A 26929-nucleotide genomic window follows, 5' to 3' on the forward strand; every position below is an offset into this window, starting at 1 on the left:
AAGGGGAAAGGGGAAAGGGAAGGGGAGTGCTGGTGCTTCATGTAGAGATCTTTCAGGCCTGGGGATGAGCACCACAGTGCTCATCCAAGTCTGTATTTCTGCTTTCAAATATCTTAGTTTGACATAGCAGAGAAAAGTAGTGGTAGCACTTCACTTTGGTAGCTCTTAATAGTTCTTTTATGCTCTCAAGCAAGTACTGATTTCATCCTCCGTCTGCATACCAACATTTGTCTTTGAAACACTTTAGCTATGGCACGAAAAATGGTTTCTGCATTAACCAAGGTCAGCAAGTGCAACTGTGAACCTCTGCTTTGCAAAGCTTCTTAAAACACAAACATTTGTGCTGCATACATACTTTGTTTATAATCTTATCCCTGTGTATATGGCTTTCATAGCAAACTGTGGGATATATCATTCTTTCTCTTACAGTGTAGAAATGGTGTATAAAAATAAGATTGAGTCCTTTATTTATAGTTGTCAAGAACCAGATGACAGAAAACATCTTCTGCTTGAAGAATGATTACTGCTGGTGTTTCCTGGGTACCCTCTTCATCAAACAGTGGGAATGTTTCTTGTCTTTAGTATCACATCTGCAATGTTAGAGCCAGGAAAATGTCAATACCTCCATTATTATGAGTCCCTGCTTTCAAGGATTAATAATTTCACACATACTCACACGCAGGCAAAAGCATCGGAAACTGAAATTTGGCACAAACATTTGTAATCCAAGAGCAAAGCTCACTTCTGCAAAATGATCTCTGCAGTTCTGAGCCTGAGAGAATTCTCAAGGTGCCTGCATTTTATTTTTTATTTTGAGTCAGTTCTTTGGAAATGATACAGTCTCACTTGCTATCTGGCAAGGACCCGTTTGTATGTCTGAAGCTCTCAGTAGGGGAAAAAAAACCCCTGTGGTTTACTTTGTCATGCTTTCTTGCTTTTCTAATGGAGTTTTCTCTAGATGCCAAGGAAAGGGAGATGGTGAAGTCCCATTGGTACAGTGGAATCCCTCCCTCCCTTCTAAATTTATCCGTTCAATATTCCAGCCTCCCATTGTTTAAAGCCCCTTTATATGTCGCTGAATTCTATGTGTAAGGAACACTGCGCAGGAAAAATATTACTGCATAAAGAAATCAAAACTCCAAGTAACTCCCTAAACACTGGAGTAAAGGAAGTCTGGTTTACCATGGGTTTTTGTTTGAGTTTTTGGTCAACTTCAGTTTTACTAATATATGAACTGTAACTGAAATTTTCCCTATAGCTAGACATTTAAAGTCTGTCTTTCACTCTTTCTCTCCTTCTTGCCCTTTCTTTTCTCTCATGTAAATTTTAATTAGCTCTTTCTGTTTTAATGAATTTCACTGAAAGTTGTATCTTTGACGTCTCTTCCCATATTCCTACTAGATTTTATTTTTTTTTTTAATTGGTGAACAGATTCAGAAGTATTGCCAGGTCTCATAGTTGCACATAATTAAAAATACACGTACACTGGAAACACACAGACCTCATTAGCTTAGAAAAGCAGGTTTAAAAAAGCCCTGTGGCTCTCTCAACTTTGTGTGACATTGTCTCATTTGTCCAAGAATGACTATTAATCTAAGAACCTGCAGTAGTATTGTGAATTTCTCATCAATCATTGCCTGATGATCTTTGGGCACCTATGCAAAACGTAAATAAACCAAAGCGCCACACATAAGGCAACGTGCCCAGTTTGATTTTATTATGCAACTGGCAAGTTGCTAAATTACAGAAGTGTTGGTGAAGACAAATTTGAACAGATGTTTTTTTCATGGTGATGTAAAATTTCGTGTCAAAACCCAGGACTTGGTAGCATTCAGAACACCCACGCTGTTGTTGATGATGATGAGGGAATACAGTCCAGTTCAGCTTCTTCCAGAGGCCTGACATCCCTCCTTTGCGCTTCTGGGCTGCTGGCTTAAATAATTCACTCGTTCTGAAACCATGCACTTGCTTCCTCCCTCAGTCACTTATCCAAAGTATGAACAAACTTCCTGAAGTTATCACTTCATATTTCAGCTTGTAAAACATGGCATTTCAGGGCTTTTGCACAAGCTGCCTTGGCTGCTGCTCCTGCTGTTAAGCCATAGCACGACGGGTGCCTGGAATCCAAAATGCAAGTGGAGGAAGAGTCAGGCATTTAATACACCCATCCACGCACGTAGTGCTCTAATAATCATCAGTCAGGATGAATATTAAAATTTCCAGACTAGAAACAGGGGTAGGAAATGTGCTGTTTCATAAGGAGGTACTCTTCATTTTCTTATTTAACTGATACAACTGGGTCAGAAACAACCAAAGTCAGTTCATGATTAATGTGTTGAGGGCAACCTACTCCAACTCTGACATAGCAGTTACCTTTTCCCAGTTGAGGTTTCCCTCAGCTGAGGCTGAACAAACTCTTGGGCAACCTGTGTATAGAACACATCTCTTCTTTGAGCTGAAATGGTCTTGGCTTGGAATTAGAAGTATTTCTAAGGCCATCATTTGGATTTACAGAATCATAGAACATGCTGAGTTGGAAGGGACCCACAAGGATCATCGAGTCCAACACTTAGCCCTGCACAGGACCATCCCCAAGAATCATACCCTGTGCCTCTGAGAGTATCATCCAAACACTTCTTGGACTCTGTTAGGCTTGGTGCTGTGACCACTGCCCTGGGGAGCCTGTTCTAGTGCCCAACCACCCTCTGGGTTTAGATTGACCTTTGGACTTCACAAGGTGCTGCAAGAGCACCTGCAGTAAGAAATGTGGGCCAGCCAAGCCCAAAGGTCTCCCTCTCCCTGAGGACTGTCTGCACAAAACAACAAAGCCAAAAGCCTGCAATGAGAAGCTGAATACGGGGAGGAGAATGTTAACCTAGATAACATTTGTGTAGTATAGACCTGCATGCCATGCCAGGTCAGCTCTTTAACAATACAGAGAAACCAAAAAGTCACATCAGAGACTGATCTTCAGATAATCTCAGTGGGAAAAGCCTGAAACAAAAAAAAACCTGCTTGAACAAAGTTCCTAGGTATTTTGCCTTCAGTTACAGTACCCACATACCTCCATGAGCTGGAGTCTCCTGCTAAGTGGTGACCTCAAAAGGGAAAGACAGCACATGGTATTTCAGTGCTGGATGGTGTACAAAACCTACAGTAGGTGCCCTGTGTGGCCTTCTCAGAGAGTGCTATAAGGGTATTCTGGTGTTAACTGAAACTCTTCATATGCCTCCTACTTTTGGTAATGACGATTCCCCTGTTGTTATCAGGTCAGGGGAATTTGCCCTGTAAAAATAGTTTTTGCCGCAAGACTGACAGGACAACTTCAATATAACGAAGGTAGGTAACTCTAGACCCAGAGGACTGGAAGAAAGTGGAAAAGTCAAGGCAGTTGCTTAATGGCTGACAGGTAATTAGTACGTATATCAATGGCAGATAACAGTGCTCATCTTCTCCAGGAGTTTTGTAGCACACTGCATCACCTGTTCTTTCTGTAGAAATCACCCCAAAACCTGTGTGAGATGTTCTGCTTATACATTTTTCCCTGCATGAATTATGCTGATATAAAACTAATGGAATAGAGAGGAGCACTGGGACCTCTGTCATCAATGTCCACACCAATATGACAAGCACTAAAAAGCACCAGTTCCTCAGTAGTGCAGAGAATGAGTGCTGCACTGGATTGTATTTCTGGAACTATTATTGCAGAGAGACTTGTCAGAAGCATACACGCTGCGGATGAAATGGGTATGGAATCACAGAGGCTAATGATAGAAAAAGGCCATTTATGTCAACTGCTACATTTCCCTGCAGGTATAGGATTGTTCCCAATGAGATACAGTGTATTTTTAGTGCTTTGTCCAGTCAGGTTTTATATGTAAATAATAAAGATTGGCACCCATAAAAGATCCTGAAATAGTTTTATTCTAGTTCTGCCTTTCCTCTTCCCTCCCTCCTCCCCTCTTTAATTTCTTATTCAGGCTAAATGAGAACAGGAAAGACAACCATGCTTTTTTTTTTCCTCTTTTCTGTTCTCTCTTCTTCCTACTGTTTGACCCTCTTCATAGACAGGGTTTCTCTGACCTGATTTTTAAAAACCTGCATTTGCACAGTTCAGTTTTATACACTTCTCTATCACAGGGTTGATTTAGGAGGTTCTTCACAATGTGGAGATTCAGTTTGAGAGGCAGCAATCTACTTGTAAGCCAACCTGGAAAATAAGTAATAAGCAACTTAGCCAGTTGCATCTCAAGTGGACAGAACTTGTATGGCACAGCTTTCAGGATGCAAAGTGTTTGGCTTGGAACTCATCTGTGTTAGGAAATAACCTTGTCCTCAGTGGTTGGTCATTGCACGAGCCAGAAGTCAAGAGGAGAGGCTGAGGAAGTTATGGCTCAGGGGCTGTTACCTTGATGAGGGAATGGCCCTCAGCACATCTTGTCTTTGATCCATGTGCACTCACATCTCTGCTTGGAATCTGGGGAACATAATACCTTTGAGTCAGCAAAACAGTGGGCAAATTAACGTCCTCTTTGTTCCTGATGGGAGAAACCATCTATATGGTGGCCTGAATGAGAACAGAGAACAAAAAGACTGAGGGGCTGAATTAACACCAGCTGAGTGTGCGTGCCCAGTCTGCAGGAAAAGAAATACAGAGAGATGGAAAATGAGGACACACCACAAAATTACTTGTCATCTGCTGTTAAGATAGAGCTGTGGAGAGAGAAAGAGAGACCAAGAGAAAAAAAGAAGTTCGGTTATGGATTGTGTTGGCTGAAAAGAATCTTGAAATGGAAACTGCGTCCTATTGTCTGCCCATGCTGAGTTCAGGAAAATAGGGCTCCTGACATCCTTTTTCAGTGATCAGTCTTGCACTAAGCACCCAGGTCCAGCACTAGCTTCTTTTCCCAAGTGAAACAACCCTCAATATTGGCCATTCTCTGTGGTTGCTTTGAGAAAACAAACAAACAAACAAACAAACAAACAAAACCCAAAACAAAAAACAAAAAACCAAAAAGGTGCTTTTTCTCACAAGAAAAAGAGAGGCAAAGAAGGAGGAACTAGCTGAAAGTACATACCTAAACCATGTTGTCCCTCAGTGACAGGCTGTCGTGGCCCATGTCTTTGGGAAGCCCTCCCAGAAGCTGCTGAAAGTAAAAAAGGCATTGTCCCTTACTTACTCCAACTTATTCCTGATTTACCCCAGGGAGAGAAGAAATTGTATCCAAGAGGCTCTGAATTTATAGCTGTCCTTCTCTATATATAGCTCCTGATGTTTGTGACATTGATTTCTGTATCCACAGTGAAATACTCACTTCACACATCTATTTCTAATAGAAAACTCACTGGTAATCATGTTCAGGCAATCAGAAGAATCACATCTGTGTCTTAGCAACAGAAAACATTGCTAAATTGAAAAATGGTCAGCAACAATCTCACACTGTTGTCCTTCCACTGTCACAAGAGAAGTGAATGATATTAAAATCAGTTCATAATTGTGAAATGGCATGAATTTTTTAAGGTAATAACCACTGACTCAACTATTTGATCTTTATTTTTACCTCTTCCATCTTGCCATTCTACCTTTCAACCTTCCTCCTCAACTTGCTGTTGCATGCTGGGCTTTCTGAGTGTGGTCCTTGGGGTTTACCACTATCTTTCCCAAGAAACGTGTCTTTAGCTGCTTTTCTCCCATTGCAATTACAGGATGCATTTTACAAGCTGAGTCCTTTGGTCTTTAAAAGTTTATTCAGTTTTAACCACTCAATTCACAGCCCTCGTGTCCCATTTTGTCTTCTATCGCACAGTAACCAACATTTTGATTTCTTCAGTGTATCCATGTTTCCATGGTGAAGAGAATATGATCATCTTTTCTTGTGGCTTTCCAGATTTGAATGGTATAAACTACAGACTGACTTTCTTAGTATCTTCTAAAATGCTTTGAATCCTTTTTGTTCAAGTTAAATATACTTTATTTAAAACCAGGTGATTATTAGATATATGTACTTCTGAGTCAAGTAAACTAGTGGTCTGACCTCCAGAAAATTTCACCCAACTACCCTTAACCTGTGTTCAGCATCTTGTATTTGCCTAAAGTATCTGTTCCAGAAAGGCACCTGGGCTTGAGATAAAGGATTCACCTCTTAATGTGCTAATTTGTGCAAATAATTAATTATGATCTTAGAACATTGGTCTTTATTTCTCACTTGAATTTCTCCAGATTTAACTCCCAGATATTGATTCATGTTTGGCTTCTGCTTGGTAAGAGTACATAAGGTACTTACAATAAAAGAATATTCTATCTTCTCTTTGACAGGCTAAACATATGGAGCTCTTCAAGACTCTGCTTGATGCTCTTCCTGAACCAAATCATGGAAACGGATTGTGCTGCACTCACTGTGCTATGGGGGAAACAATGGGAGCATTCTTGGCACAGAAATTCTTCTCCATCGAGGCTTGGGAGAGGAGGAAAAAGAGGAGGGGAGGGAAGCTGCAAAGAAAGTCATCTGTGGATGAAGCCAGGTGTCCATGTGTGCTGCATCTCTGGAGTTACTTACCTGCTGTTCTGGAAAAGTGGTGTGAGGCAGTGACCTGCCCACAGCACAACTGGTCTCTAGCTCTGATTTCAGGTCCTGAAACTCACCTGGCAGGGACAGGATCCAGATTTCTCTGCAAACATGACCAAGTGATCAGACAAAAGCATTTAGTCTTCATCATAATGAGCTTTGGATAAAATAAAGCAACTGTGCTAGGGAGAAAAATAAAATACTTTTTATTTAATTTCCTTTTGAAAGGAATATTTTGTCAGTTATGTATCATAGAATGATAGGATGGTTTGGGTTGGAAGGGACCTTAAATATCATCCAGTTCCAACCCCATTGCCAGGGATGGGGTATCCACAACTTCTCTGGCATAAAACCTATAACATTAACCTGCCTGGAAGAGTATCAAGCCTCTACCTGTACTCTCATACCAAAACAGCTTCATTTAAAAAAAGATTAAGCTGAAAACATTATCTCATTTATATATATATATATATATATTTATATATATGTTGACATTTTTCATCCTCTTGAGTATTTTGCTGCAGATGATTTTTTAAATATACATTTCAGTTTTATATTATGCTTAAACAGGTAAAATTATTATTTATTTATAGCTTTTAAAAAATTGTATAGAAAACACAAAATTAAGGACAATATTCATGCACAGCATTTATGCAATTCCCAAAGATGCTTATAGAAGGTTGCTCCAAGGAAAGTATGCTAGGGTGAGTTGACCCAAGTTACAAGTTTAAGATCACAATATTAAACTACTAAATACCACATTGCCGTGTCTGAAATGGCTGGTATGGGGTTAGTTCTTGTTAGTGCTACTTGTAGAATTTTAATGCAAAACAAAAAATAAGCTTGGTGAGTCTAGAAAAATACCTTGAAGAATGTGAAATTCTTTCCAAGCTGGGCCAACTCATTTTTTCTGGGTTGCAATGTAAGTAAGCTGCACCACATGAAATGTATAAATGCATGGAAAATGATAAACATTGCCAAGACTGTTTGATGTGATAATCTATTCTTCATGACTGTTGTGAACACTTCCTATGTCTTGCATTTTCTTAAAGTGGATATATTTATCGTAAGCCCAGTGATTCAGAGCTTGAGAGGTACAAGGCTCTTTACTCCCATCTGTAGGTAAAAAGGGAAAGAAAATGCGTAGGGCTGCTTTTATCTAGCTGTAAGCTCAAAAATGCTTCAGAGAGGAGAGATCTCTTGCTGTTATGCAGTGGTAAACAGGGCAGGATGTGCAGCTCCGGTTCCCATATCCAGATTTTCTCCTGCTGCACAGCACCTACAGGTGATCCATGTGCTCACCTACAGCAGGTGAGCCAGTATTATGATTTGCCACCTTCAAGAACCCCGTCTTGCATCCTTTTCCCTCCTCCTCTACTCATGCCATACCTTGTCCCCACTCCTGTTTGCATGGTCCTGACCCTTCCTTTCTTCTCCTCAGCCGCTGCCATGAGTTAACTCAGCTCCTTCAGTCAGGAAACAACTACTCTTTTCTTTCCTTTTAATAAGTTATTTTTTCTGCCTGGCCAGGGAACTGCTCAATGAATCCAGTAAGCCCTGGAGCTGATGCATTGTTGCCTTGTTATGAGTCTGGGCTCCTGGCTCCTCTTCCCGAAGGAACAGCCGTCCCTCACTGTCCCTCAACACTGCAGTCCAAAAATTCATGGAGTAACAGGACGATGCCTGCTGGGCCTGCAGTCTGCCATACAATGTGCCAATAGTTGCTTGAGGATATCAGGAAAGCACTGGTGCTTTCTCCTGAGAATGCTGCTCCACCAAAGCCTCTCCATACTCGGAATCAAGTAAAATTAATCACAGTGGGATTAGCCTTGTGGACTTAATTGACAGCACAGCACCTAAGGTGTCAAAGGACCTGTCTGCCAAATGAGGAAAAAATCCCAGACAGATCCCAAACTGTAAATCTTGCAGCCAGGAGCTCCAAGGAGAAATGTGTCCTCTGCTCCCCTTGCTGGTGAATGAAGGGAAAGCCTGAACACAGAGACCTCGCACAGGCAAACTGCAGCAGGCTGCAACTGGGAGATCAGCACAGCCACAAGTGAGACCCCAGTGGACTGCAGGGGGGTTCAGAAACCTTCTGGGATGAAGAGTTTCTTCCTAAGCATTGGCAAGCCCATGCAAGCTTCCTACACACACTGAACACTGGAAGAACTGACCCCTGGGAAGGTGGACATGGGTGGCAAAGGACCTGCTGCACTTTAATATATGGAAGATGGGAAGATGCATGGATGTTGGAATGTGTGGAAGTTGCATTCACCTGCTGGGCACACATGGAAAATTAGTGAAGTTAGACTGCTGCTAAAGGTGTCCCAGGGAAGCCTGTTCTTTTGTATAGAGGGTGGCTACACTTTCCCAAGCTGATGTTATGTTCCCTTTTCTTCCCTCTTAAAAACATTTTTTTTTTATGTTTCATGCTCAGGTTTGTAAGAGGAGAAGAACTGCTTTTTCACAATACAGTAGAAGGAGTATCTGGTCTCAACTGCAAGTATGGATTGTTCCTAGGAAAGACTCTACTGTCTTACATGGTCAGGTGTTGCCTCCCACAGTTTGTTCTTCCAGCCACGCAGGACCTTACAGATGCTCTTCACCTTTATGAATTTAATTTGAATTACCACGTGCTGAGTTCAGCAAAAGCTTAATAGATTCTTTTTTGCTGGGGATTTTTGATACCAGATCAGACAGACGTCTGTTGGGTGTAGAGTGTCATGCCCTTGGGAAAATAATAGACCCACGATTCCTCAGGAATCATCCAGGCTTTGTTTCTGCTTTTCTTTGTTGACTTCTTAAGAGAATAAAATTTGGAGGAAAATTATGGTAATATAATGAGCTCTGCCCAGTAAATGTTGGATACAGTGCTTTGCAAACCTTGCAGAGCATTTCAGGACTGCTAGATACTTTACCACTGCTATCTGGGAAAATTTAGGTTTTCTTCATTATTTCAGGATTACCTCATTGCTTTGTTATTACTTCATGATACCTCATTGGAATAAACGTAAATGCGTGTATGCCAAAGATCAGAAATCAGACTGTTGGCACTGACTCAGACAGTCCTCAGTACCAACTTACTCTTAGGATGAAAGTTTATGATTTCATGCTTTGGTCTTTTCATTGCCTCACATGGAATGGTGTCCAGTCACCCTCCCGGTTCATTAAGGAACATGCAAAATCCCTTCTAAATTTTCATTTTTTTTCCTTTTTCTCTCTCTTACTAATGTGATCCCTTAAAAAGCACCGAAATCTAGAAAGCATAAAAACTATATTATCAAATTTTAAACAGTTCATACCAACCCCTTCAGAAATGCTTTGTGTATCCAAGTGCATGTGTAAGTTGGAGTCTTCTGACTGGTGTTCCTTAGTGATTTCAAAGGCTCGCTTTGGCCTGGACTTGAAAAGATGTGGTCTGGCCACCTAATCGTGTAACTGGAACTAAACAGGACACCTTGAGTTCCTTGTAACTTTTACTGTTGGAGTCAGTGGATGGCACAAGAGCTTTGCTTTCCTTTGCAGGCAGGATGACAGATAGATGTCTTCCACATAAGGCAACCCAAGAAGTGCCCCTCAAAATGCCCATTATCGGGTCTGAAAAGACCAGGTGGTAAATTCATACCCACCACCATGACTATTAAAGTGAGATGTGTAATGCTGCCTAGGATGTGACATACGAGGAGTCACTAAATTCAACAGCTCAAACACCTTCTCCCAGCGCTGGCTCTGCTCGGTTCCAGTTGGCTCCTTCAGCACGGTTTTGCAGTACGCCAGATATTTCATTTACAACACAGAGGTGTGTGCCTGAACATATTTGCAGGCCAGGAGGGGATTTTGGCTGGAGAGAATCATTTCTTTTTTTCCTTTGGAACAAGGAGTTAGAAAAATCCTGCCTGGAGTTGGCAGCAGTGGCTTGGTATGGGTTAAGGTGCCAATTCAGCTGTGCTCAGCCTCTGACGGGTGCAGGCAAGTGCTTTGCTGAGCGGGTTTCTGGGTCACCTCTGAGGTTTGCCCAGCTTGCAAAGAGCCTGAGTATCTCCCATGCAGATTTGGGGATGCACAGAAGCTGGTGAACTGTATGAAACAAAACATCTGATAGGAGTGGAAGTGCCAGAATGAGAAAGGACTGTGTTTTTCAGAAATAATTTTTTTAATCTGTCCTGTATATTCCTATTTTGCCATTTTTTTTTTTTTTTTCTTAAACTGCATAGGAAGTGAGAGAGAGAGTGATGTCTTTTTTACTGATGTTAAGTGTGGCTTGTGGATGAAAAGCTGGCCCAGGTTTCAGTTTTCACAGCAGATTTGAGAAGTCTGTATCTCATGCTATTAAAAGTGACTGAATCTTGGAGGTTTATCTCAATTTCACATAAATTTGAATAACCCAGAAATTTAACTCAAGTTGCAAGAAAAACTTAAAGAGATTTTTGATTCATGGGTAGTTCTGTTTATAGAGTCTCTTCCAGGCTGATTCCATATGCATTTGGGAAACAGTTTAAATTGTTCAACTGTCATTTTTTTGTAAGTATTTTTAAAGAAATTGTCCCTGCTTGTTACCTGGATAGTAATTGCCTTTCCAGTGGAGAGAAGCACCAGCTGAGAATATGGGAACCCACAAGCAGAGCCATGGTATTGGAAGGGCATTCAGACCTAGACTTCTGTCCTGGCTGATATGCAGAACCGAGATCTGGATTCATATCTCAAGCAATCCAGGCTTCCTGAGGCGCCCATATTTATGGTTTGAATTTGGTCTGAAGTTCAGTTTTACAGGAGCTATGAGTGAACTCAAGGATGGAAGTGAATCACTACCAAAACCAACTTTTGGGAAGCCACTATTAGCTTCTTCAGTGCACAGAGTCAAAAAAAAAAGGTGTATTTTAAACTACCATCACTTTTACCCTCCTTTTATCCATCACATTCCTTTATTATTCTCTTATAATCTCTCTAAATTTATAGATTACTCAAAAATAATATTTGGTAAGCATAGTCATATGTTTTTCATCAATATTTTATTTTGAAACATGGTAAAGAATTGTGTTGCACGATGAAAAACGTCTCTCTCTAAACATCATTTTCTAATGGACTTTTTTATGTCCCATAAAATCTGCTAATTTTTACTTGTCCTCCGCTGTCAATGAAACAAACTATTATTTCTTTCTGCAGAACCAAACTCCAAACAAGAATGTCTGGAATATCAAGAGTAATGATGTACAAAGTCCCTTCTGGCCCCAGCTTCTATTGAAAAATAATTGGATGAATTGGTGATGCTTACATTTCATCTAGGCTGCCACTGTGAGTAATTCCATGGTGCCTTCTTGGCCAAAGTTCAGCCATTTAAGCACTTGGTGAAAATCTGTTTGGAGGGACTCAGGGTGGGGATGTGTCAGATAACAGCAGAGTAAGAATGAAAGCTCTTTGGAATGGTGTTGCATATGTTGTCACAGCATCCAACCCCGTGCAAACAGCGTCCTGATTGTGACTTCAAGTTTCTGCCACAGTGTGAATAATAAATGACAGGGATGTTTAACCATAAAAGTCAAGCTGGCCAGGATACAAACCGGGCGAGGGAATTCAGATAGTGGAATAGGCCCTTGTGTGGTGTAAATTGTCACAGTACCATGTGATGCCAGTGGAGTTATGATTTACCCAAAGAACTGCCTCTTTGCCTTGCCAAGAAATCATTATATGGGCTGTCACCTCTCATAATGGATTAATGAACCAGAACAAAACAGATGCCAGCTTGCCAATGCTCTTATTGGGGTCATAATTTGCTAGAAAATTTTATTAGGAAAAAATTCATAGAAAAATTATTCTTTTTTCCCTTCCAAATCTTTCAGATAGTAATTCTAAAACATGTATGTTCTTCTTTTTGTCTCTTGGTTCATTTGTTTTCAGTGACTTTTTCTTCTGTTCCTTTTCCTGCCCTATTGCTGACAGGTTTTGAAAAGATTTTTTCATGTTTTCCCAGACTTCGAGATCATCCCAGAAGAAAGAGATTTGGGAGAGGACAGATATGCAGTGAGATGAGACCAGAGAGTGGGCCTGGCTGGTGATGTGAGGTGGGGACTCTGGTGGGGTCCCTGGTGGGGTTTCTGCCCCAACCCACTTTGCACAGCCGCCTCTTGGGCTGATTTGTCCTGAATCTTGGGAGTGCAGGCTGCAACCTGGGAGGGAGGCACAGAGGGAATCAGAAACAGCAGCAGCTCCCCAGACCTCCCCTCTGCTTAATGAAGTGAGAGGGTGAACTTCTGAAAGAGGAGATGACCCCTTTCTCCTGCTCTTTGGGAAATGAAGATGAAGAACAACATGTGAAGTGGAACCAGCTTGTTGTTTTGTTGTTTCCTCTCGTCCACTTGAGCAGGCACTTATTTCCATGTGAATAGCTGCATTTGAACAATTTTTTTTTTTTGGTAGCTCGAAGTTTGTTTGTTTTTTAACAAACCCTCCTGTAATGAAGTATCTCAGGGTTACACGCACATCTGTCAGCCAGTGAATGCGCCCCTGAAGGGCTGTGGGGCTGAAGCTTTGCCTGTTCATGCCTAAGGTGTGCATGCACAGGCTGACAGACACAGACTGGTATGTGCTGTTGCTTTTCCAGGGCAGCCTGAAAAGGCGGTGCCTTGACTTCACCCTGGCATTGGGATAACTGCAGAGAGGGAAGCGGGAGGATGGGAATGGACAAGTTCTGTCTAGAGCTGAGGCCTCCTCAGACAGCCCCATGACTTCATATGAACTTGTCACAAGCCGAGTCACTATTTTGGGCAGAAACACGGCCAAGGCAAAGTTGTGGTCTAAGCTCTAGACGCTACAACACAGACAGATGGGTATATGAACTTTTCTCTGTACCCAAATAAATGAATACATAAAATCAAAACATACGCAAATTGTAAATGATTCACCCTGGGTAGTGCAGGAACTAAAAGGACCTCTGGTCATTTTATGGTGCTCCTCATCACGCACATGAATTCAAAGGATCTTCCTGTTCTGACAGTGGGGAACTTCTAATATAGAGGAGTCCCACACTCCATGTGACTTCAAATCAGCATCATAGAATCACAAAATACTAGGTTGGAAAGGACCTCAAGGATCATCCGGTCTAACCTCCCTTGGTAAAAGCACAGTCTAGACAAGATGACCCAGTACCTTCTCCAGCTGCATCTTAAAAGTGTCCAGCACTGGGGGATTCACTGCTTCCCTGGGGAGATCCTTCCAAAGGCTGTTCTCACTGTGAAAAATTTTCCTCTTGCTTTTAATCAGGATCTCCCCAGGACTAACTTGTCTTTTCCATGTGATTCCTTGTAAAAATGGAGTCTCCATCTTCTTTATAGTCACCCTTTAAATACTAGAACAAAGTGTTTAATGGGTGCTGCCTTTAGGTGATATACCTGACTTAGGTGATATGCTGACTGCCCTCTCTTCATAAAGCATGTGTTATTTCCTTTACTTAGTTATAAAAATGCTTCCTAGAAAAGGCTCTTTCCCTGCAAGTGCTCTATGGACACTCTCCAGATACTAATCTGGGAAGTAGCTTGGGATCTTCCTCAGGTCTCACGAGTAGATGGGTTTCTGTAAGGGTCTGAGGGACCAGGGATGATCTCTTCATCAGGAAAAGACAAGACCTTTATCAAAAAAGGTTAACTGCTGTGGGCTGACCTCCTTGCTGCTAAGGAGGTGTATTCCCAGGGGAGGAGACAGTCCCACTGCTGGAAGACAGGGTGTAGAAGGATGTATAAAGCTAGCAGCTGGGTGGCTTCAGTTCTTTTTTACTCTGTATGAGAGCTGTAAAGAAATAGGATAGTATATCTTGGCACAGAATGAATAAGGAAGCTAAAAATGTGATTTTTGGGGTGGGGAAAGAGCTCGCAACAACGACGTCATGAAAACAACTCCCCTAAAGTGTAGCTTGGTCAAGTTCAATTCTGCTTTTTGTGAAACTGGGGAGAGCTGATCTTACAAAAACAAGTGCTTGTTGAGGTTGCTGTTGCATGGAATTGGCGTGTGATGTTTTTCTAGCAGACTCTCTTCACTGTCATCAGAGTGCAATTTCTCCAGAGTCGCTGTGGGATGCAACAGATTTCTTGGAAAAGAAGGCTGTGTTGACACCCACAGGCTAGTAATGTTTTCACAAGAAGGAACATGACTTTACATTTGACTCCCTTGAAAAGAGATTAGCAACACTGTGATTTATAAGAATTGCCAGGGTTTGAGGTTGCTTTTCTCCCCTCTCTCTGGATCTAAGTTCCAGCAGGTAGGTGTTAAGTGAGTGAAGCATATCTGGCAAGATTTATGTGCCCATACAGTAGAATGGGAGTGCAATCTGACAGTCTAAAGGAGGGGGAGCAACTGACAAACACAGGGGGTGGAAAAGGCAGATTGGCTTGGATATTTTTTTTTTCCTGTTCCTTTTCAGTCAAAACCCTTGAGACTCCACTCTTGGGTCGAAAATTTCCTTTGCACAGACATTTCCCTTCACTGTCCTTTTGTTCTAGCACTAAATATGGATCCACAGCATGTGCATGGAAAGCAGACACAGCCAAGGCTAAATCTCCTTGAAATAATGTCTTTCCTAGAAACAGATGACAAGCATTTTCCCTAGAAATGAGATATTCAATTATGAAGTTCTCTTAGAAGAAAGAAGTGCCTTTCTCACCATGGAGTCTCACAGTTAGGTAAACAGCACTGAAAGAGTGTCCTCATATAGTGGGATATCCCAGCCAGAACAGCAACAAAAGCCTTTGCTTTTCAGAAAGATGTGCACCACCCTGTTTGGTTGTGTTGATCAAATGGGTGCTGGACAGCACATCATTGCTTTTGTAGGTCCACAGTGTCAGCAGCTGCAGGACTTCTTGGCTGTTAAATGGGGAGCAACCCATAGTTATAAGATAGTTGATATAGTTTGTAAGAGCTGCCCAGAAGCTCAACACTTGGTGAGTAACAGATTACAATTAACAAGTGAGTGGGAGTAGTTCCATTAGCCCCATGATTCCTACTGAGCAAAACTATAAGAATACAAAATAGGGATACAGTTCAGATGATAATGGCATTCCTCTTGCTGTAAAACGGAACATTTTCAAAGACTAAACTAAATATATTTAAATACAAGAATTTGATCTTAAGTACATATCTAAAACTACTTCTGAGAGACATTTATCCTGAACCATGGGTGAAAATAGAGGGGGGAAAAAAACACACACTTGCTTCTTTAGCCCGTGGAAAAACGTAGACACATGGGTAATGTACTATGTGTTATCCATAGTGAAATTTAAATGTGCAATTGTGCCTATGTTCTAACAAATTTGGAGTGTCCATTAGCCACAGAAACCCACAACCTCACTCATCAGAAATTTAACAAATATCAGGTATTTCAGAGGAAACGCTTTGACTGATGCGGTCTATTTTCTGCTGGAGATACATCACAAAGAAATTTGCCATCACTCCTAAGAAAAAACCCTGCAACTTGGCTGCACCTGTGTGTGCTTGTAAGGTGACTGGAGCGACCTGCTGTTTGGGACTACTGTTGGGAAAAGCAGTAAGTCCAAGTCATCTGGAATCTTTTGTAATTCTCCTGTTTTGTGACAGCTTTCAGGATTTTAAAAACATCCTTCTTGGTGGGAAAAACTTGAGATCTTTTGAAGTTTCTCAGGAAAATGAGAAAGATTTAAAAAAAAAAAAAAGGTGAGTTTCCTGAACTGCCTGTTACCTAGGGATTTCACTGATGTGAAATGGAGAAGATATCAGGACCAAGTTTTTGTACCACTGACTTGTCACTTAATAAAACATCATCAGTGAGAGGCCATGAACTTGTTTAATCCTAAGAGATGATTGCTGTTATGACACTGTGTAGGATAGGGAGGCCAGATTTAGGTCCCTCTTTTGCCAAAAACCTCAGTTTTGCTATGTCAGTGACCTAACCACTAGTGTCTTGGCTAATCTGAGCTGTTCTCCTTCGTTGGATGCAAGCACTATTTCTGATGAAAGCCTAAGCAAAACTGGTGTGTTTCTAAAAAAGATTTATGTTCTAACAAATCAACATCTTACAATAGAAAAAAGTGTGTATCACTGGAAAATTCCCAGCTAGCTCTACTGATGAGTAAAAGTTTTGCTTTACAGATGGAGTTAATAATAGTTTATAAGCTAAAGTGAAAAGGATTTTGGGTGAGCTTCCTAAAGAGGAAGTGAGTCAGTGTCTCGGCAGGAAAGTGTTCCAGATAGGCAGGGCTGGAAAAGTTACAAAACAGCCCCCAACTGAGTGGAGTCACAGGGAGTGGACAAGGGATTATTGCATCCCAGACTGCAAAAAGCCAGTAATTATTAGGGGGCTTGATTACCCCTAAACCCATGTGAATTAAGGTATGGTCTTCTCCCATCTCACAGGCTCAGAGCAGCTAAACTGAGTCATCCCAGGGAAGGCGTAACAGCTAAGGAAGAAGCAGGTGTTGCAGATGGGTGGGTGATTCAGTGGATGGTGTTATTCCTACTGAGTCAATGCTGAAGCAGTTTGTAAGCAGGAAGTTGGGGACACTGTGTGGCTAGAAGATCTGCTTTCTAAATCCAGTGACATTCAAGGAGTCTGTGGTTCCCTCAGTGTGCTTTTCACAGGGTGAGTTGCTTTCAGTTGTTCTTGGGCACAGCGTTTCCAAAAGCAGAAACTAGAGAGGTGTTTTTAAGGTGTCTGTCAGTGGGATTTACAATCCTGAGAGTCCAGGTCAGTTTTGATCATGGACAGGTATTTCTACATCAGGACGGCATTTTTGGAAAACAGAAGTCCTGTGTTGTTGTGACTGACTTTCCAATGCTCCCAACTGGTTCCTGGAGTCTCTGAGTTGACCCTTTAGATTAAATTCCTTTTAATGAGAGCTGTGTATATTTTGTATTCTGCAGGGCACCAGGAATGGTGGTGGCACTCCTCAGCTGTACTTAATGACTATGAAAAGCAAGTTCTCCATGGCTATCATGTCCTTTGAGGTGCCAATGTTGTCTTACAGAAGAAAGGTGGAGCCCCTGAATCTCCTCTCACTTGCTTAATTCATTGCAAACTTTAGAGAACACATCCTATAATGTTCCAAAGCTCTAATAATTTAGCTTTTCAGAGCAAAAATGATCTTTCACTTTCTCTCTGTATGTGTACACACACAAACACATACACAGGTCAAAACATTATACAGCATAGAGGAGGTTTAGAACTTCAAAGTCACTGCTATTTCCTCTGTGCGTTTTGCTTTTGGGTGGCTTTTTCCTTTTACTGCAAGCTTTACAGGTTTGGAAAGTGGGGTATTTTTCCTTCCATTCTTCAGTAATTCAGCACTCAATCTCTTCTTTTTATTCCATGACTTTTCCCACCTGGTTCTTTAAAATTTGATAGCATCTTTCCCTCCAGTAAACAAGAGGAATAATGACAATATAATTACTGAATCCCATGAGAACAGCCACAAGCTCTGGTCCATATGGTGCCTGGGAGGATGGCAGATACTTCAGTGCATCTCTGCAATGTGATGAAACGGTCCCAAGATCTGGATTGGCAGAGGTGGCCTTCCAATTTCTTGTGTGGAGAGCAATTTCTGGGGAGGCCACACACACTTTCTGACGACACAAACTAACTTAACCAACCATTCTCTCTGGTCTGAGGAAAACTAAATGGGTGAATTTCCCTGACTCATGCTTGACATTTGTACTTATTGTTTTCCACCTGTTTCACGGAGCTTTGCTCTTGGCTTTTATTGGCTGATCTTTTCACCCGTTTCTCCTCTGCCACCTCTTCGTCCTTCAGTGAGGGTCTGTGTGCCCAAACTAGCTCAGTGCAGTGAGATTCAGAGAGCAGACTGCAGATGGGCTTCACTTCTGAAGTACAGTAATGGCATACCTTTACTGTTGTTTGCTTAGTATTGTTCTTCTCTAAATAGCTATTTATGCTCTTGAAGGATCTAATTTTGTTTTTTCTAAGAATAAAGTAATCTAAATTGTTATGTAGGGGAAAATCACATCACAAGATAAGGGGGAGCAGAATCTTGATGTTGTGTTTCTTTTAAAAAATTACATCTTTTTCAAACCCATAGAGTTTCTAAGGCAGAAGTGCTATAATCAGTTTAATCACTGACATGAATGAATTTGCCTGACTACCTTTCTGCTTTCTCTTTGTACAGGTTATTTGCTCAACATTGTGGAGAAAGTCCATGTCAAAGCCTAAAAAGAAACAGATTCTTCCTGAATGCTGTGTTGATGCTTTGGCCACAGCACCACCCATCTGCTGCACAAACAGCAGCCACATCCCAGTCCAGCTGAGTGCCCACAGGATAAAAATTATAGTTGTGAGAGGAGCTAAAGCACAGAGACCATCAGGATCCAAAACCTTCCCACTATGGCCTCTACTGCTTGCTTCATTATTTTCAGCACAGCCTTTCTTTCCCAAATAAGGGTAGATCACATTTTTATTTCTAGAGGGGAATTGAAGCAAAATCCACCATATTAAATTAAGTTCAGTTACATCTTCCCCATGTCTTTATGAGATGCAAGTCAAACCTTGGATGGGATGCCATCTGCACTCCTTGCCCTCTTTCTAAACAAATTCAACTGAATGACATGGCTTGAATTCATCTCAGCTATTATTCAGAGAATAAAATGAAGAGTAGCAGCATGTATCAATTAATTTTTCCTCATCCACAACCCAGCACTGTTTTTCCACAGTGAAACCAATGAATACAATCTCTGCTTTCATAAGGCTGCTCTGTGGTAAAAGTATTCCACAATTGCTTCCTATTGAGTTTAGCCCCAGTTTCTTTACTGAACACCATTACTAGCCAGGTACGGTGAGCAGAGCTGTCACTGGGAATTAGACAGACAAGCAAACTCTAATGAAGTGCTAAATCATTATTTTTAATACCTGTAGAAATCTTCTGATCATCACTGTTTCACATATGGTGTCAATATTTTTATACATCTTTCTATTATAGGTCAGGAATTGAAAGATTCGGGAAAAAAAATAAAAGTCTACTCTTATTTTTTCACTACATATTAGTTTGCTGGACTTGACAACCTGTTTTCTGATGTCCAAGCTTACAAGCCCTTTGAACTACTGTGAACACTGCTGGAGAGTTGGAAGAAAACAAATAAGGCACTGATTGAAAAAAATACAGAAGAACTAGGCTGATCATTACTATATTTTTTACTATAAACCACAGTGAGACAAACAATAAACAAAAGCCCTATGAGCACTCTGAGTCTGCAGCAAAAAATTGATAGAAATTTTTTGTTCACAGGGCGGGGAGCAGCTTTATGTTTTGGATCTGCAATGCCCATCACAGTGGGGCTCTGACCCTGATTCTGCATCCCTTGGTGCTGTGACAATGTACACATAAAAACCTGTCTCCCAAACAGGTAACTGCATCAGGACTGGTGAGAAAGAAATGTCCTCAAAAGCAGAGTCTCTCCCTTTTTCCCATCCCCAGAGAGAATCTGTGTCCCTCACCTTTTGCCTGGATTCCTCATGGAATTTTAAAGAAATGGTTCATATTTCCCAGGCCCTAAAGCAGCTCCTTGTGGGCAGCACAGGGAAGTTGTGCTACAGGTTTCCAGAGAAGGAGTTTGGCCCTTGGGATAACCTCAGCAATAGACACACTTGTTTTGGATATCTGTACTGAGCCAGACTTCAAGACCTTTTCTGGAGTGCTGTGTCTGCTCTCTGGCATCCTCTTCAAAATGAATGTGACCAACCAGAAACAGTTCAAGCAAAAAGCCTTGGATATGTGGAAAAATTTGCTTCACAAAGGCAGAGTTGAAGCTCTGTGTATTTAGCTTACTGATGAAGCCAGCACATGGCTTGCTCATAATTTATTAGCTCTTATGTTAAGAGAAGGTATTTGATAGTGAAAGGTGATGTAAGCAAGGCTGGACTTTTTTTCTGTTTTTTCTTGAGGAACAGTTTTTACTTTAAACAGAAGTTACTTGGCTCAGGAGAGTTCATTCACATAAGAGGGAACAGTAATTCCCTTAGGGGTATTAAGGGATTGAGTGCATGAAAAACTGCAGATGATCATGATGGTAACTCCTGACCTTGAAACTTGACTGTTTCCTAAAACTTCTGGGTGGAGGGATCATAAGAGAATGCACCATGGGATTTCAAGGATGCGCATAAAATCCTTCCTCAGCATTCTCTGAATGTGCCTGGAATAAGCACTGTGCTGTCCTACGCATTCAGATTTGGCTCAAGAATGTTAAACTGACCATAAAGCTAAATGACAGTGTAGCAGAGAACAGGAGGGATGGCTGGTGGTGTGTAACAGGTATTTCAGATCCTTACAAGCGATTATGAACAGAGGATAAACAACTCACTTCTTAATCACAGTGTGCCACACTCAGAGGAAAGGCAAATGTCATTGCAGAGTAACAAGTCATCTGACGGCAGAAAATAACCTGCTTATAGCACTTTCAAAGGTTAGTTCAAAGCTTGGAGTCAGAATGTTATCAGGAACTTGAGTTTCAATATTTGTGTTAAGCCAAGATGTTAAAGAAAAAAGTAGCGTTTTTAAGGTGGAGTTTAAGCAGGTTTTTGAAGATACTTCTAGGATGTAGTCATCTGTGGCAGGAGGGGGAATTAGGGTGATTCAAGAGATCTTTTCCCATTCCATACCTCTAAAATGTAATCATTCAATAAGAAGGGTTGTTATGCAAGGGACCAGCAGGCATATATAAAGATGTGACAAACCCCAAGATTTCATAGGAATTGTAGCTCATCTGTGTTCCTGTGTCTTCTCCAGGTCTGTACAAATTTGAGTTACAACCTGCTTGCTGAGCAGCACCGTGATTTCGTGGTTTCAGAAGGATTGCTAGTGGTCCATGGTCATGACCAGGCCTTTAATCAATCCACAAATGAAAAGCCATGCATCAAGACAGAACGTTTTAAGTGAACTCTCAGAATACTGCACCAAGTATTTCCTGCAATTGCCAGAGTTATTAAGTTTCTGCATTGTAGGAATTCTGAAAGTCTTTTTGTTTTAAATTTAAATGGTTTCAAATAGGCAAAATTCCCTTCAGTTTTTCAGCCAGCTCAACAGGGCAACACCAGTGGCTCAGAGAAAGGGGGAAGACAGGTCACCTTGAGAAGTGAGACTGACTGAGGATTTTTGCAAATGAAGAAGAGACAGGTCTTCACTGCCATGTCCTGGTTCCCCAGTTTTTGTATCTATAAGTCTGTGTGCTGTCCAATGGCTGCATGCAGTTTTTCCCTCATCCCAGTAGAAGATAGAACAATTGGGATCATGCTAGTTCAGTTCCATGAGGGTGATGTTTTGACACTGATATTTAGAGACAAATTATTTATTTTGGGCAACCCTGTTTATTTATCCTGCGTTGTTTTTCTTCCTGGACCAGTGGGAACAATCAACAAATTCATTTCCTTGTTGAGAAATGATGGTTGGACTTTTCAGTAAGCTCTCTGACCAAAAGAAGTGTTGGGTTCCTATTTCTACCCAGGGCCACACTCTTTTTTTGCTGTATGGTTGCTTTTTCCTTACTTTCACTCTCTGACTGATTTTAATAGAGCTGCAGCCAAGGAGCACTCCAATGCCTTATCTCCAAAGAAATCCCTAGGGACACATCTCACAATATGTGGTCAGCAGCTTGAGGATGGTCACCCATCATCAAAGAAAGAAAATTGTTTCTTTATTGAATGTAGGACACTTAGCCCCAGCATCAGCTTTTACCAGGCCTGTGATTTACAGCAGCTGTACAGTGTAGCAGCCTCTCTTGGTAGATAACATTTACATATTGCCCAGCCTTGCCTAACTTCTGTGTACTTTTCAATTACAAAATGGTCAAAAATCAGATGCTTTATGCTAAAAAGTTGTGATGCTCTTCAGTTTAGACAGATGCTTACACGTCTGCATGAACAAAGCCAAGGGCTAACATTTATTTTCATGTAAAACCTGTATTATTCAAGAACTGAAGAGAAAAAAGTCCAGTAAAATAAAGGTTATTGTGTAAATAGGGTTGAGAATGGGGGAAAAAAAAAAAAGCCATCTTATAAAAAACCATGATGTTTACATGGCACATTTTGGAAAAGTTCTTTGTCACTTCCAGGTCACTGTCATTGTAACAGGACACCTGTTCATTAAACCGTATGGCTACAAGATTCTTGGGAGGTAGAAGGATCACAGATTATGGCTTTGGCTACTGTTCAGCATATGAAATCAAGGAGAGGAGGAATTTAACAAGTGTGAGAGTGTTGTAAAAGCTGTCACCAAGCAGTGGCTGCACTAGCACTGGGAGAACCAGGAGCCCTGCTGCAGCTCTGGCACTGGGGTTTGGTGTGTAATCCCTGCAGTGGTACCTTGTTCAAATCAGAAGTGGACTGTGCTTGGCCTCCCAGAGCCCATCAGCACAACGACAGTGGGAATGGTCACTGGTGGAACTGGTGTGCCTGTGGGTGAGCAGGGCATTTACAAGCACTCAAAGGATTTTTGGTTTAAGGGTTGCGGTGCCTCAGTGCTTCAGGGAGTGGATTTGGCTGTAGACAGACAGAAAAAGGAACAAAAGAAGAGCTGAGAAAGTGCAAACCAGAATTTTTGAAAAACACTGTTTTACCCCGCCTTTGTTAAAAATTCAAACAAATACCCACCAGCTAAAAAAGTATATTGAATAATTGCACTTCAGATACCGTGCCAACAAAACACACATGGGCCACGGTGATAAAAGGTTTTCTCCCAGTGGAACAAATCACTTATCAAGCTATGATACAAAGTAAGGAAACATTTCAGTACAAGTGAACTTTAGCTTCACAATAGCTGCAATAAGGGAATGCTGACTTTCAGCTGCCTTATTTGGAGGAGAACTATCCAGACCTACCCACAGCCTTTACTTATCTGCTATTGTGTAATTTTTAATGTTATATTCGCTTATGTGTGCCCCATAATGACTATTTTCCACTAGAGAAGTACAGCTACTATTTTGCAGCCTCGCATGTTTCCTTCAAATTGTCTTCTCCCTCTTTTCTCAGCCACTTTGCCTCTTGCTTTCTTTCTGTATATCGTGGCCGTTTTCCCTCTCTCATTCATTTTCATACTATCCCTACCATTTCTTTTGTCTCTTTTTCCTTTTCCATCCTTCATATTCTGAGTCTGGCACAAAGCCCATAGACCATCATTTTCTCTTTTCACCTATTTCCTCCTCCATGATGTTTTCATCAAACAATTGAAAAGAGAGAGAAAAATTTGGAAAAGCTTTTTCAGTTATCCTAAGCTATGTATTCCTCTCTATGTCCTTTCTCCACATGAGGAGACCAGCAGCTTGCCCAGGAGGGGTTATCAGAGCCACATCTGTACTGTGGTTGGGGGTGCCAGGAACTGGAACAAGACATGGGGTTGTAATGTGGAATAGTGCTCAAAAATGGCACCTACATTTTTTGTTATCATGATGCAAAAAGAAAGTTGAGATTCCTCTGAGAATCATAATTAAGCTGATTTGAAAAGCATTGCAAAAAAAGAATCTTGTAGCAATGGAATAACACAAAGATCTCTCTGTGAGATTGAGGTGTTTATTTGCAGTGCGTTATTACAGGACCTGTGTCTGCCTGTAGCTCATGATGGTCTTTTTTTTCTTTTCTCTGCCACAGATAGTCTTAAAATATGGACATTTAAACCTCATGAAAGTAAAAAAAAAACTGAAAAGATAAACGAAACAACCCTTCGAACCTCAGCAGGTGATAACACAGTGGCATTATTTAGAGCCTTTCCTCACTTTTAAACTGGTTTTACTTCTTTGTTTGCTTGTTTGTTTTTACAAGTACTGGAGAAATGAAGGGACTCTCCAAATTCCACCTGAGGAGGACATACTTTTTATGTTCAACATATGTTTGGAAGACATCCACAACTTACCAGGAGGTAAAGCGATCCCAAATGCACCACTCTGCACTTGTATTAAAGAGAGACTAGGGGACACTATATATGTTTGAGCAGCTGAATGTGAGGAAAACAACTTATTTTTCAGGAAAAGGGTACATCAGCTGTGCTTTAATGCCCATTTTGCGTTAACATTTCATGACTAGAGGGAACTTGTAGATGCAGAAAGTCTATTGACACTACTCAGCCTAACCCAAGACTGTTGCATTTATCTTCTTTTCTCTTGTTAGCAAAGAAAAAGGATTACAATGTACCAGGCTACTCCTCCTTGTTGGAGGCAGCAAGTAGTGCCACGTATGACCTTTTGTTACTTTGACATGCTACCTTATAAGCTGGTAGCTTTAAGAAATGCAAGGCAGAAAAATTTAATCTCCTGGAACATGATGTAAAGCCATTTAATTATTTTTAAGACATTCTTTGAGAATGACTGGGTTGCTGCTCAAAGGTGGGGCCTGTGAGTGTGACTAAAGGTTTGCACTTAACCAAAAAAGGCCTCCAGGGTGTCCCGGGGCTGTTAAGGCAGGCTGTTTCCTGGGCTGGCCTGTAAACTCCAGGCACTTGGAGATCCTGGATGCTTTCCAACCAGGCTGCCAATTTTCAGACAAGCATGGGTAATTCTCAGGCTCACCCACTCCTACCCACGAGCTGAAGTTTCTTTTCCCCTGACAGCCACAGTGCTTTTTCTTTGGCTGTGATCCCACTAAGCACCCACAGCACAAATCCAGTCCTGCCATTGCAAAAGATACAGGCTCCTGAGTATTAGGGATGGGTGAGAGATGGATTTCTCTCTACAGGGAAAGCAATGGGTTTGAAAAATCCTTCTTTCTCAGAAGGAAACAAAGGCATTCCGTTTTTTCCCAGATTTCCTGAGGCCAAACCAAATTCCCCCAAAACGCTCTAAAACCCCCTTTTTGAGCTGCTCTCAATGTTTAATTAACAATAAAAACTCAATCTCTCATTCTTACCCCACCTTGAAAACTAATTTTTTTCATGTACTATAAAGTAAGACCCTGTAAATTGTCTTATCAATCTGAAAAACCGAAACATTTGCTTTCAGAAAGTTCAGGTGAGACCTCTGAAGACTTTCTCTAAAAAAATTGTTTTCCAAAACTAGTTCTCTTTGAATCTGTCCTGCTTAGATTAAAAACCCCATTACCTTTATTTTTTTTTCTCTTTTTTCTGCTAGGAAAGGCGTTACCATAGAAGATTTCCATGCAGCTCTGTAGTGGGCTGGTCCACGGAGATACTAAGGACGATTTACCAATCAGTGGTAGAGAAGAGAAGTATTTGGAACAAAACTTGAGCTGGCATCTCCCTCAGCCTTCTCCTCTCCCAGTGATGTAGCTGCATCTGCTCCCCGTCTCCTAACACAAGCCTATCCCACCACTCCCCTAACCTGTAATACAGGCACAACTGGAGATTACAGAAAAAGGGCTTCAGCCACTGAAAGAAGCTGAAAAGCTTTTGTGATTGAGACCTCACAGGAAGATGAGAAAACAGTTCTTCTCGACAATGGCTATAAGATTTGGTGCACTTCTCCCTTGACACTCCATTTTGTTCTAGCAGTAGTAATGTCTCCAAGGACTGGATCCAAAGACTGTTGAGGCCAACTGAAAAAATGCTTTATGATGAATTTTCCTGTAATTTTGAAAATCCTGACTTTTTTTTTTTTGAAGGAGGAAGAACCACTAGCTTATTTATCCTCTTTTCTTTACCAATGCCGGTTGTGGTAGTACCAGGTTTTGAACTGAACTCTAAACCTTAATTACTGTAGCAGTGCCATAAAAAAAAGTCGTTCTAATTCTGGGAATACAAACATTCAGTTGTCTCTCAAAGTCTCATCCAGAACAAAATGTCTTTTAAAAGGCATTTATCTTTTAAATCCAACCGCTCTGCTCTTCTTGTCACCACCTCCAACCTCTAGTCCTAAGAGTAAGTTTCACGGCTTTCCTTATACAAAACCTGACCTAAAAGAAAAAACAAAGCAGGGTTTTGGGGATAGAGATGTTTCTCCTCCTGTGCTGGGTGGAAGAATACTCTCATTAAAGAGAGAAAGGTTTTCCATCCATTCTCAGCCAAGGGACTGTGTTCACATTTCAGCTGACCAGACAGGGCTATATGGGTCTCAAGGAGTTTCTGTGGCAATGGATGAAAATATTTGTATCTGGATTTGTCTTCTGCTGCTTTTGTCAACACCAGAAAAGGTCAATGTTTTTTCCTTGGTCAGGGAAAGATGTTGTCTAGATTTACAACAGCATGAAAGCTGAAAGAAGAAAAGCAAGAAGTAGTTTTGGCAAGTGGTAGGCCCTTCAGTGTCCAGGAACCATTAACCTGCTAAAATGAAACTGTTTCTTTTTCTGTCCCCAGGACACTTCTCTCATTCCCATAAGCGCAATCCTTCCAAGCAACTTGGAGAAAGCCGAGTGTGTTAGCAAAGCTCCCCAAAACGTCCCTGCTCATCTCTTCAAGCAGACA

At 41.3% G+C, this 26929-nt stretch overlaps 1 protein-coding gene across 12 annotated transcripts in view; it reads right to left on the bottom strand.

Annotated features, from left to right (window-relative positions):
* Positions 1-1690: 1690 nt before the first annotated feature.
* The window catches only part of LOC126648937 (uncharacterized), a 29910-nt gene continuing 4671 nt past the window's right edge, over positions 1691-26929 (bottom strand). For 3 of the 12 annotated variants that reach the window (XM_050332658.1, XM_050332657.1, XM_050332656.1), the window contains exon 3: positions 1691-26929. In XM_050332658.1, coding sequence (XP_050188615.1) covers positions 12363-13286 — 924 coding nt within the window. In that variant the 5' untranslated portion in view covers positions 13287-26929 and the 3' untranslated portion in view covers positions 1691-12362. The other 9 variants (XR_007630941.1, XR_007630940.1, XR_007630936.1 and 6 more) reach the window with 9 other exon arrangements.

Source organism: Myiozetetes cayanensis, unplaced genomic scaffold (assembly GCF_022539395.1).
Source record: "Myiozetetes cayanensis isolate MyiCay16 unplaced genomic scaffold, myiCay2020 scf5-8, whole genome shotgun sequence".
Taxonomy (NCBI): domain Eukaryota; kingdom Metazoa; phylum Chordata; class Aves; order Passeriformes; family Tyrannidae; genus Myiozetetes; species Myiozetetes cayanensis.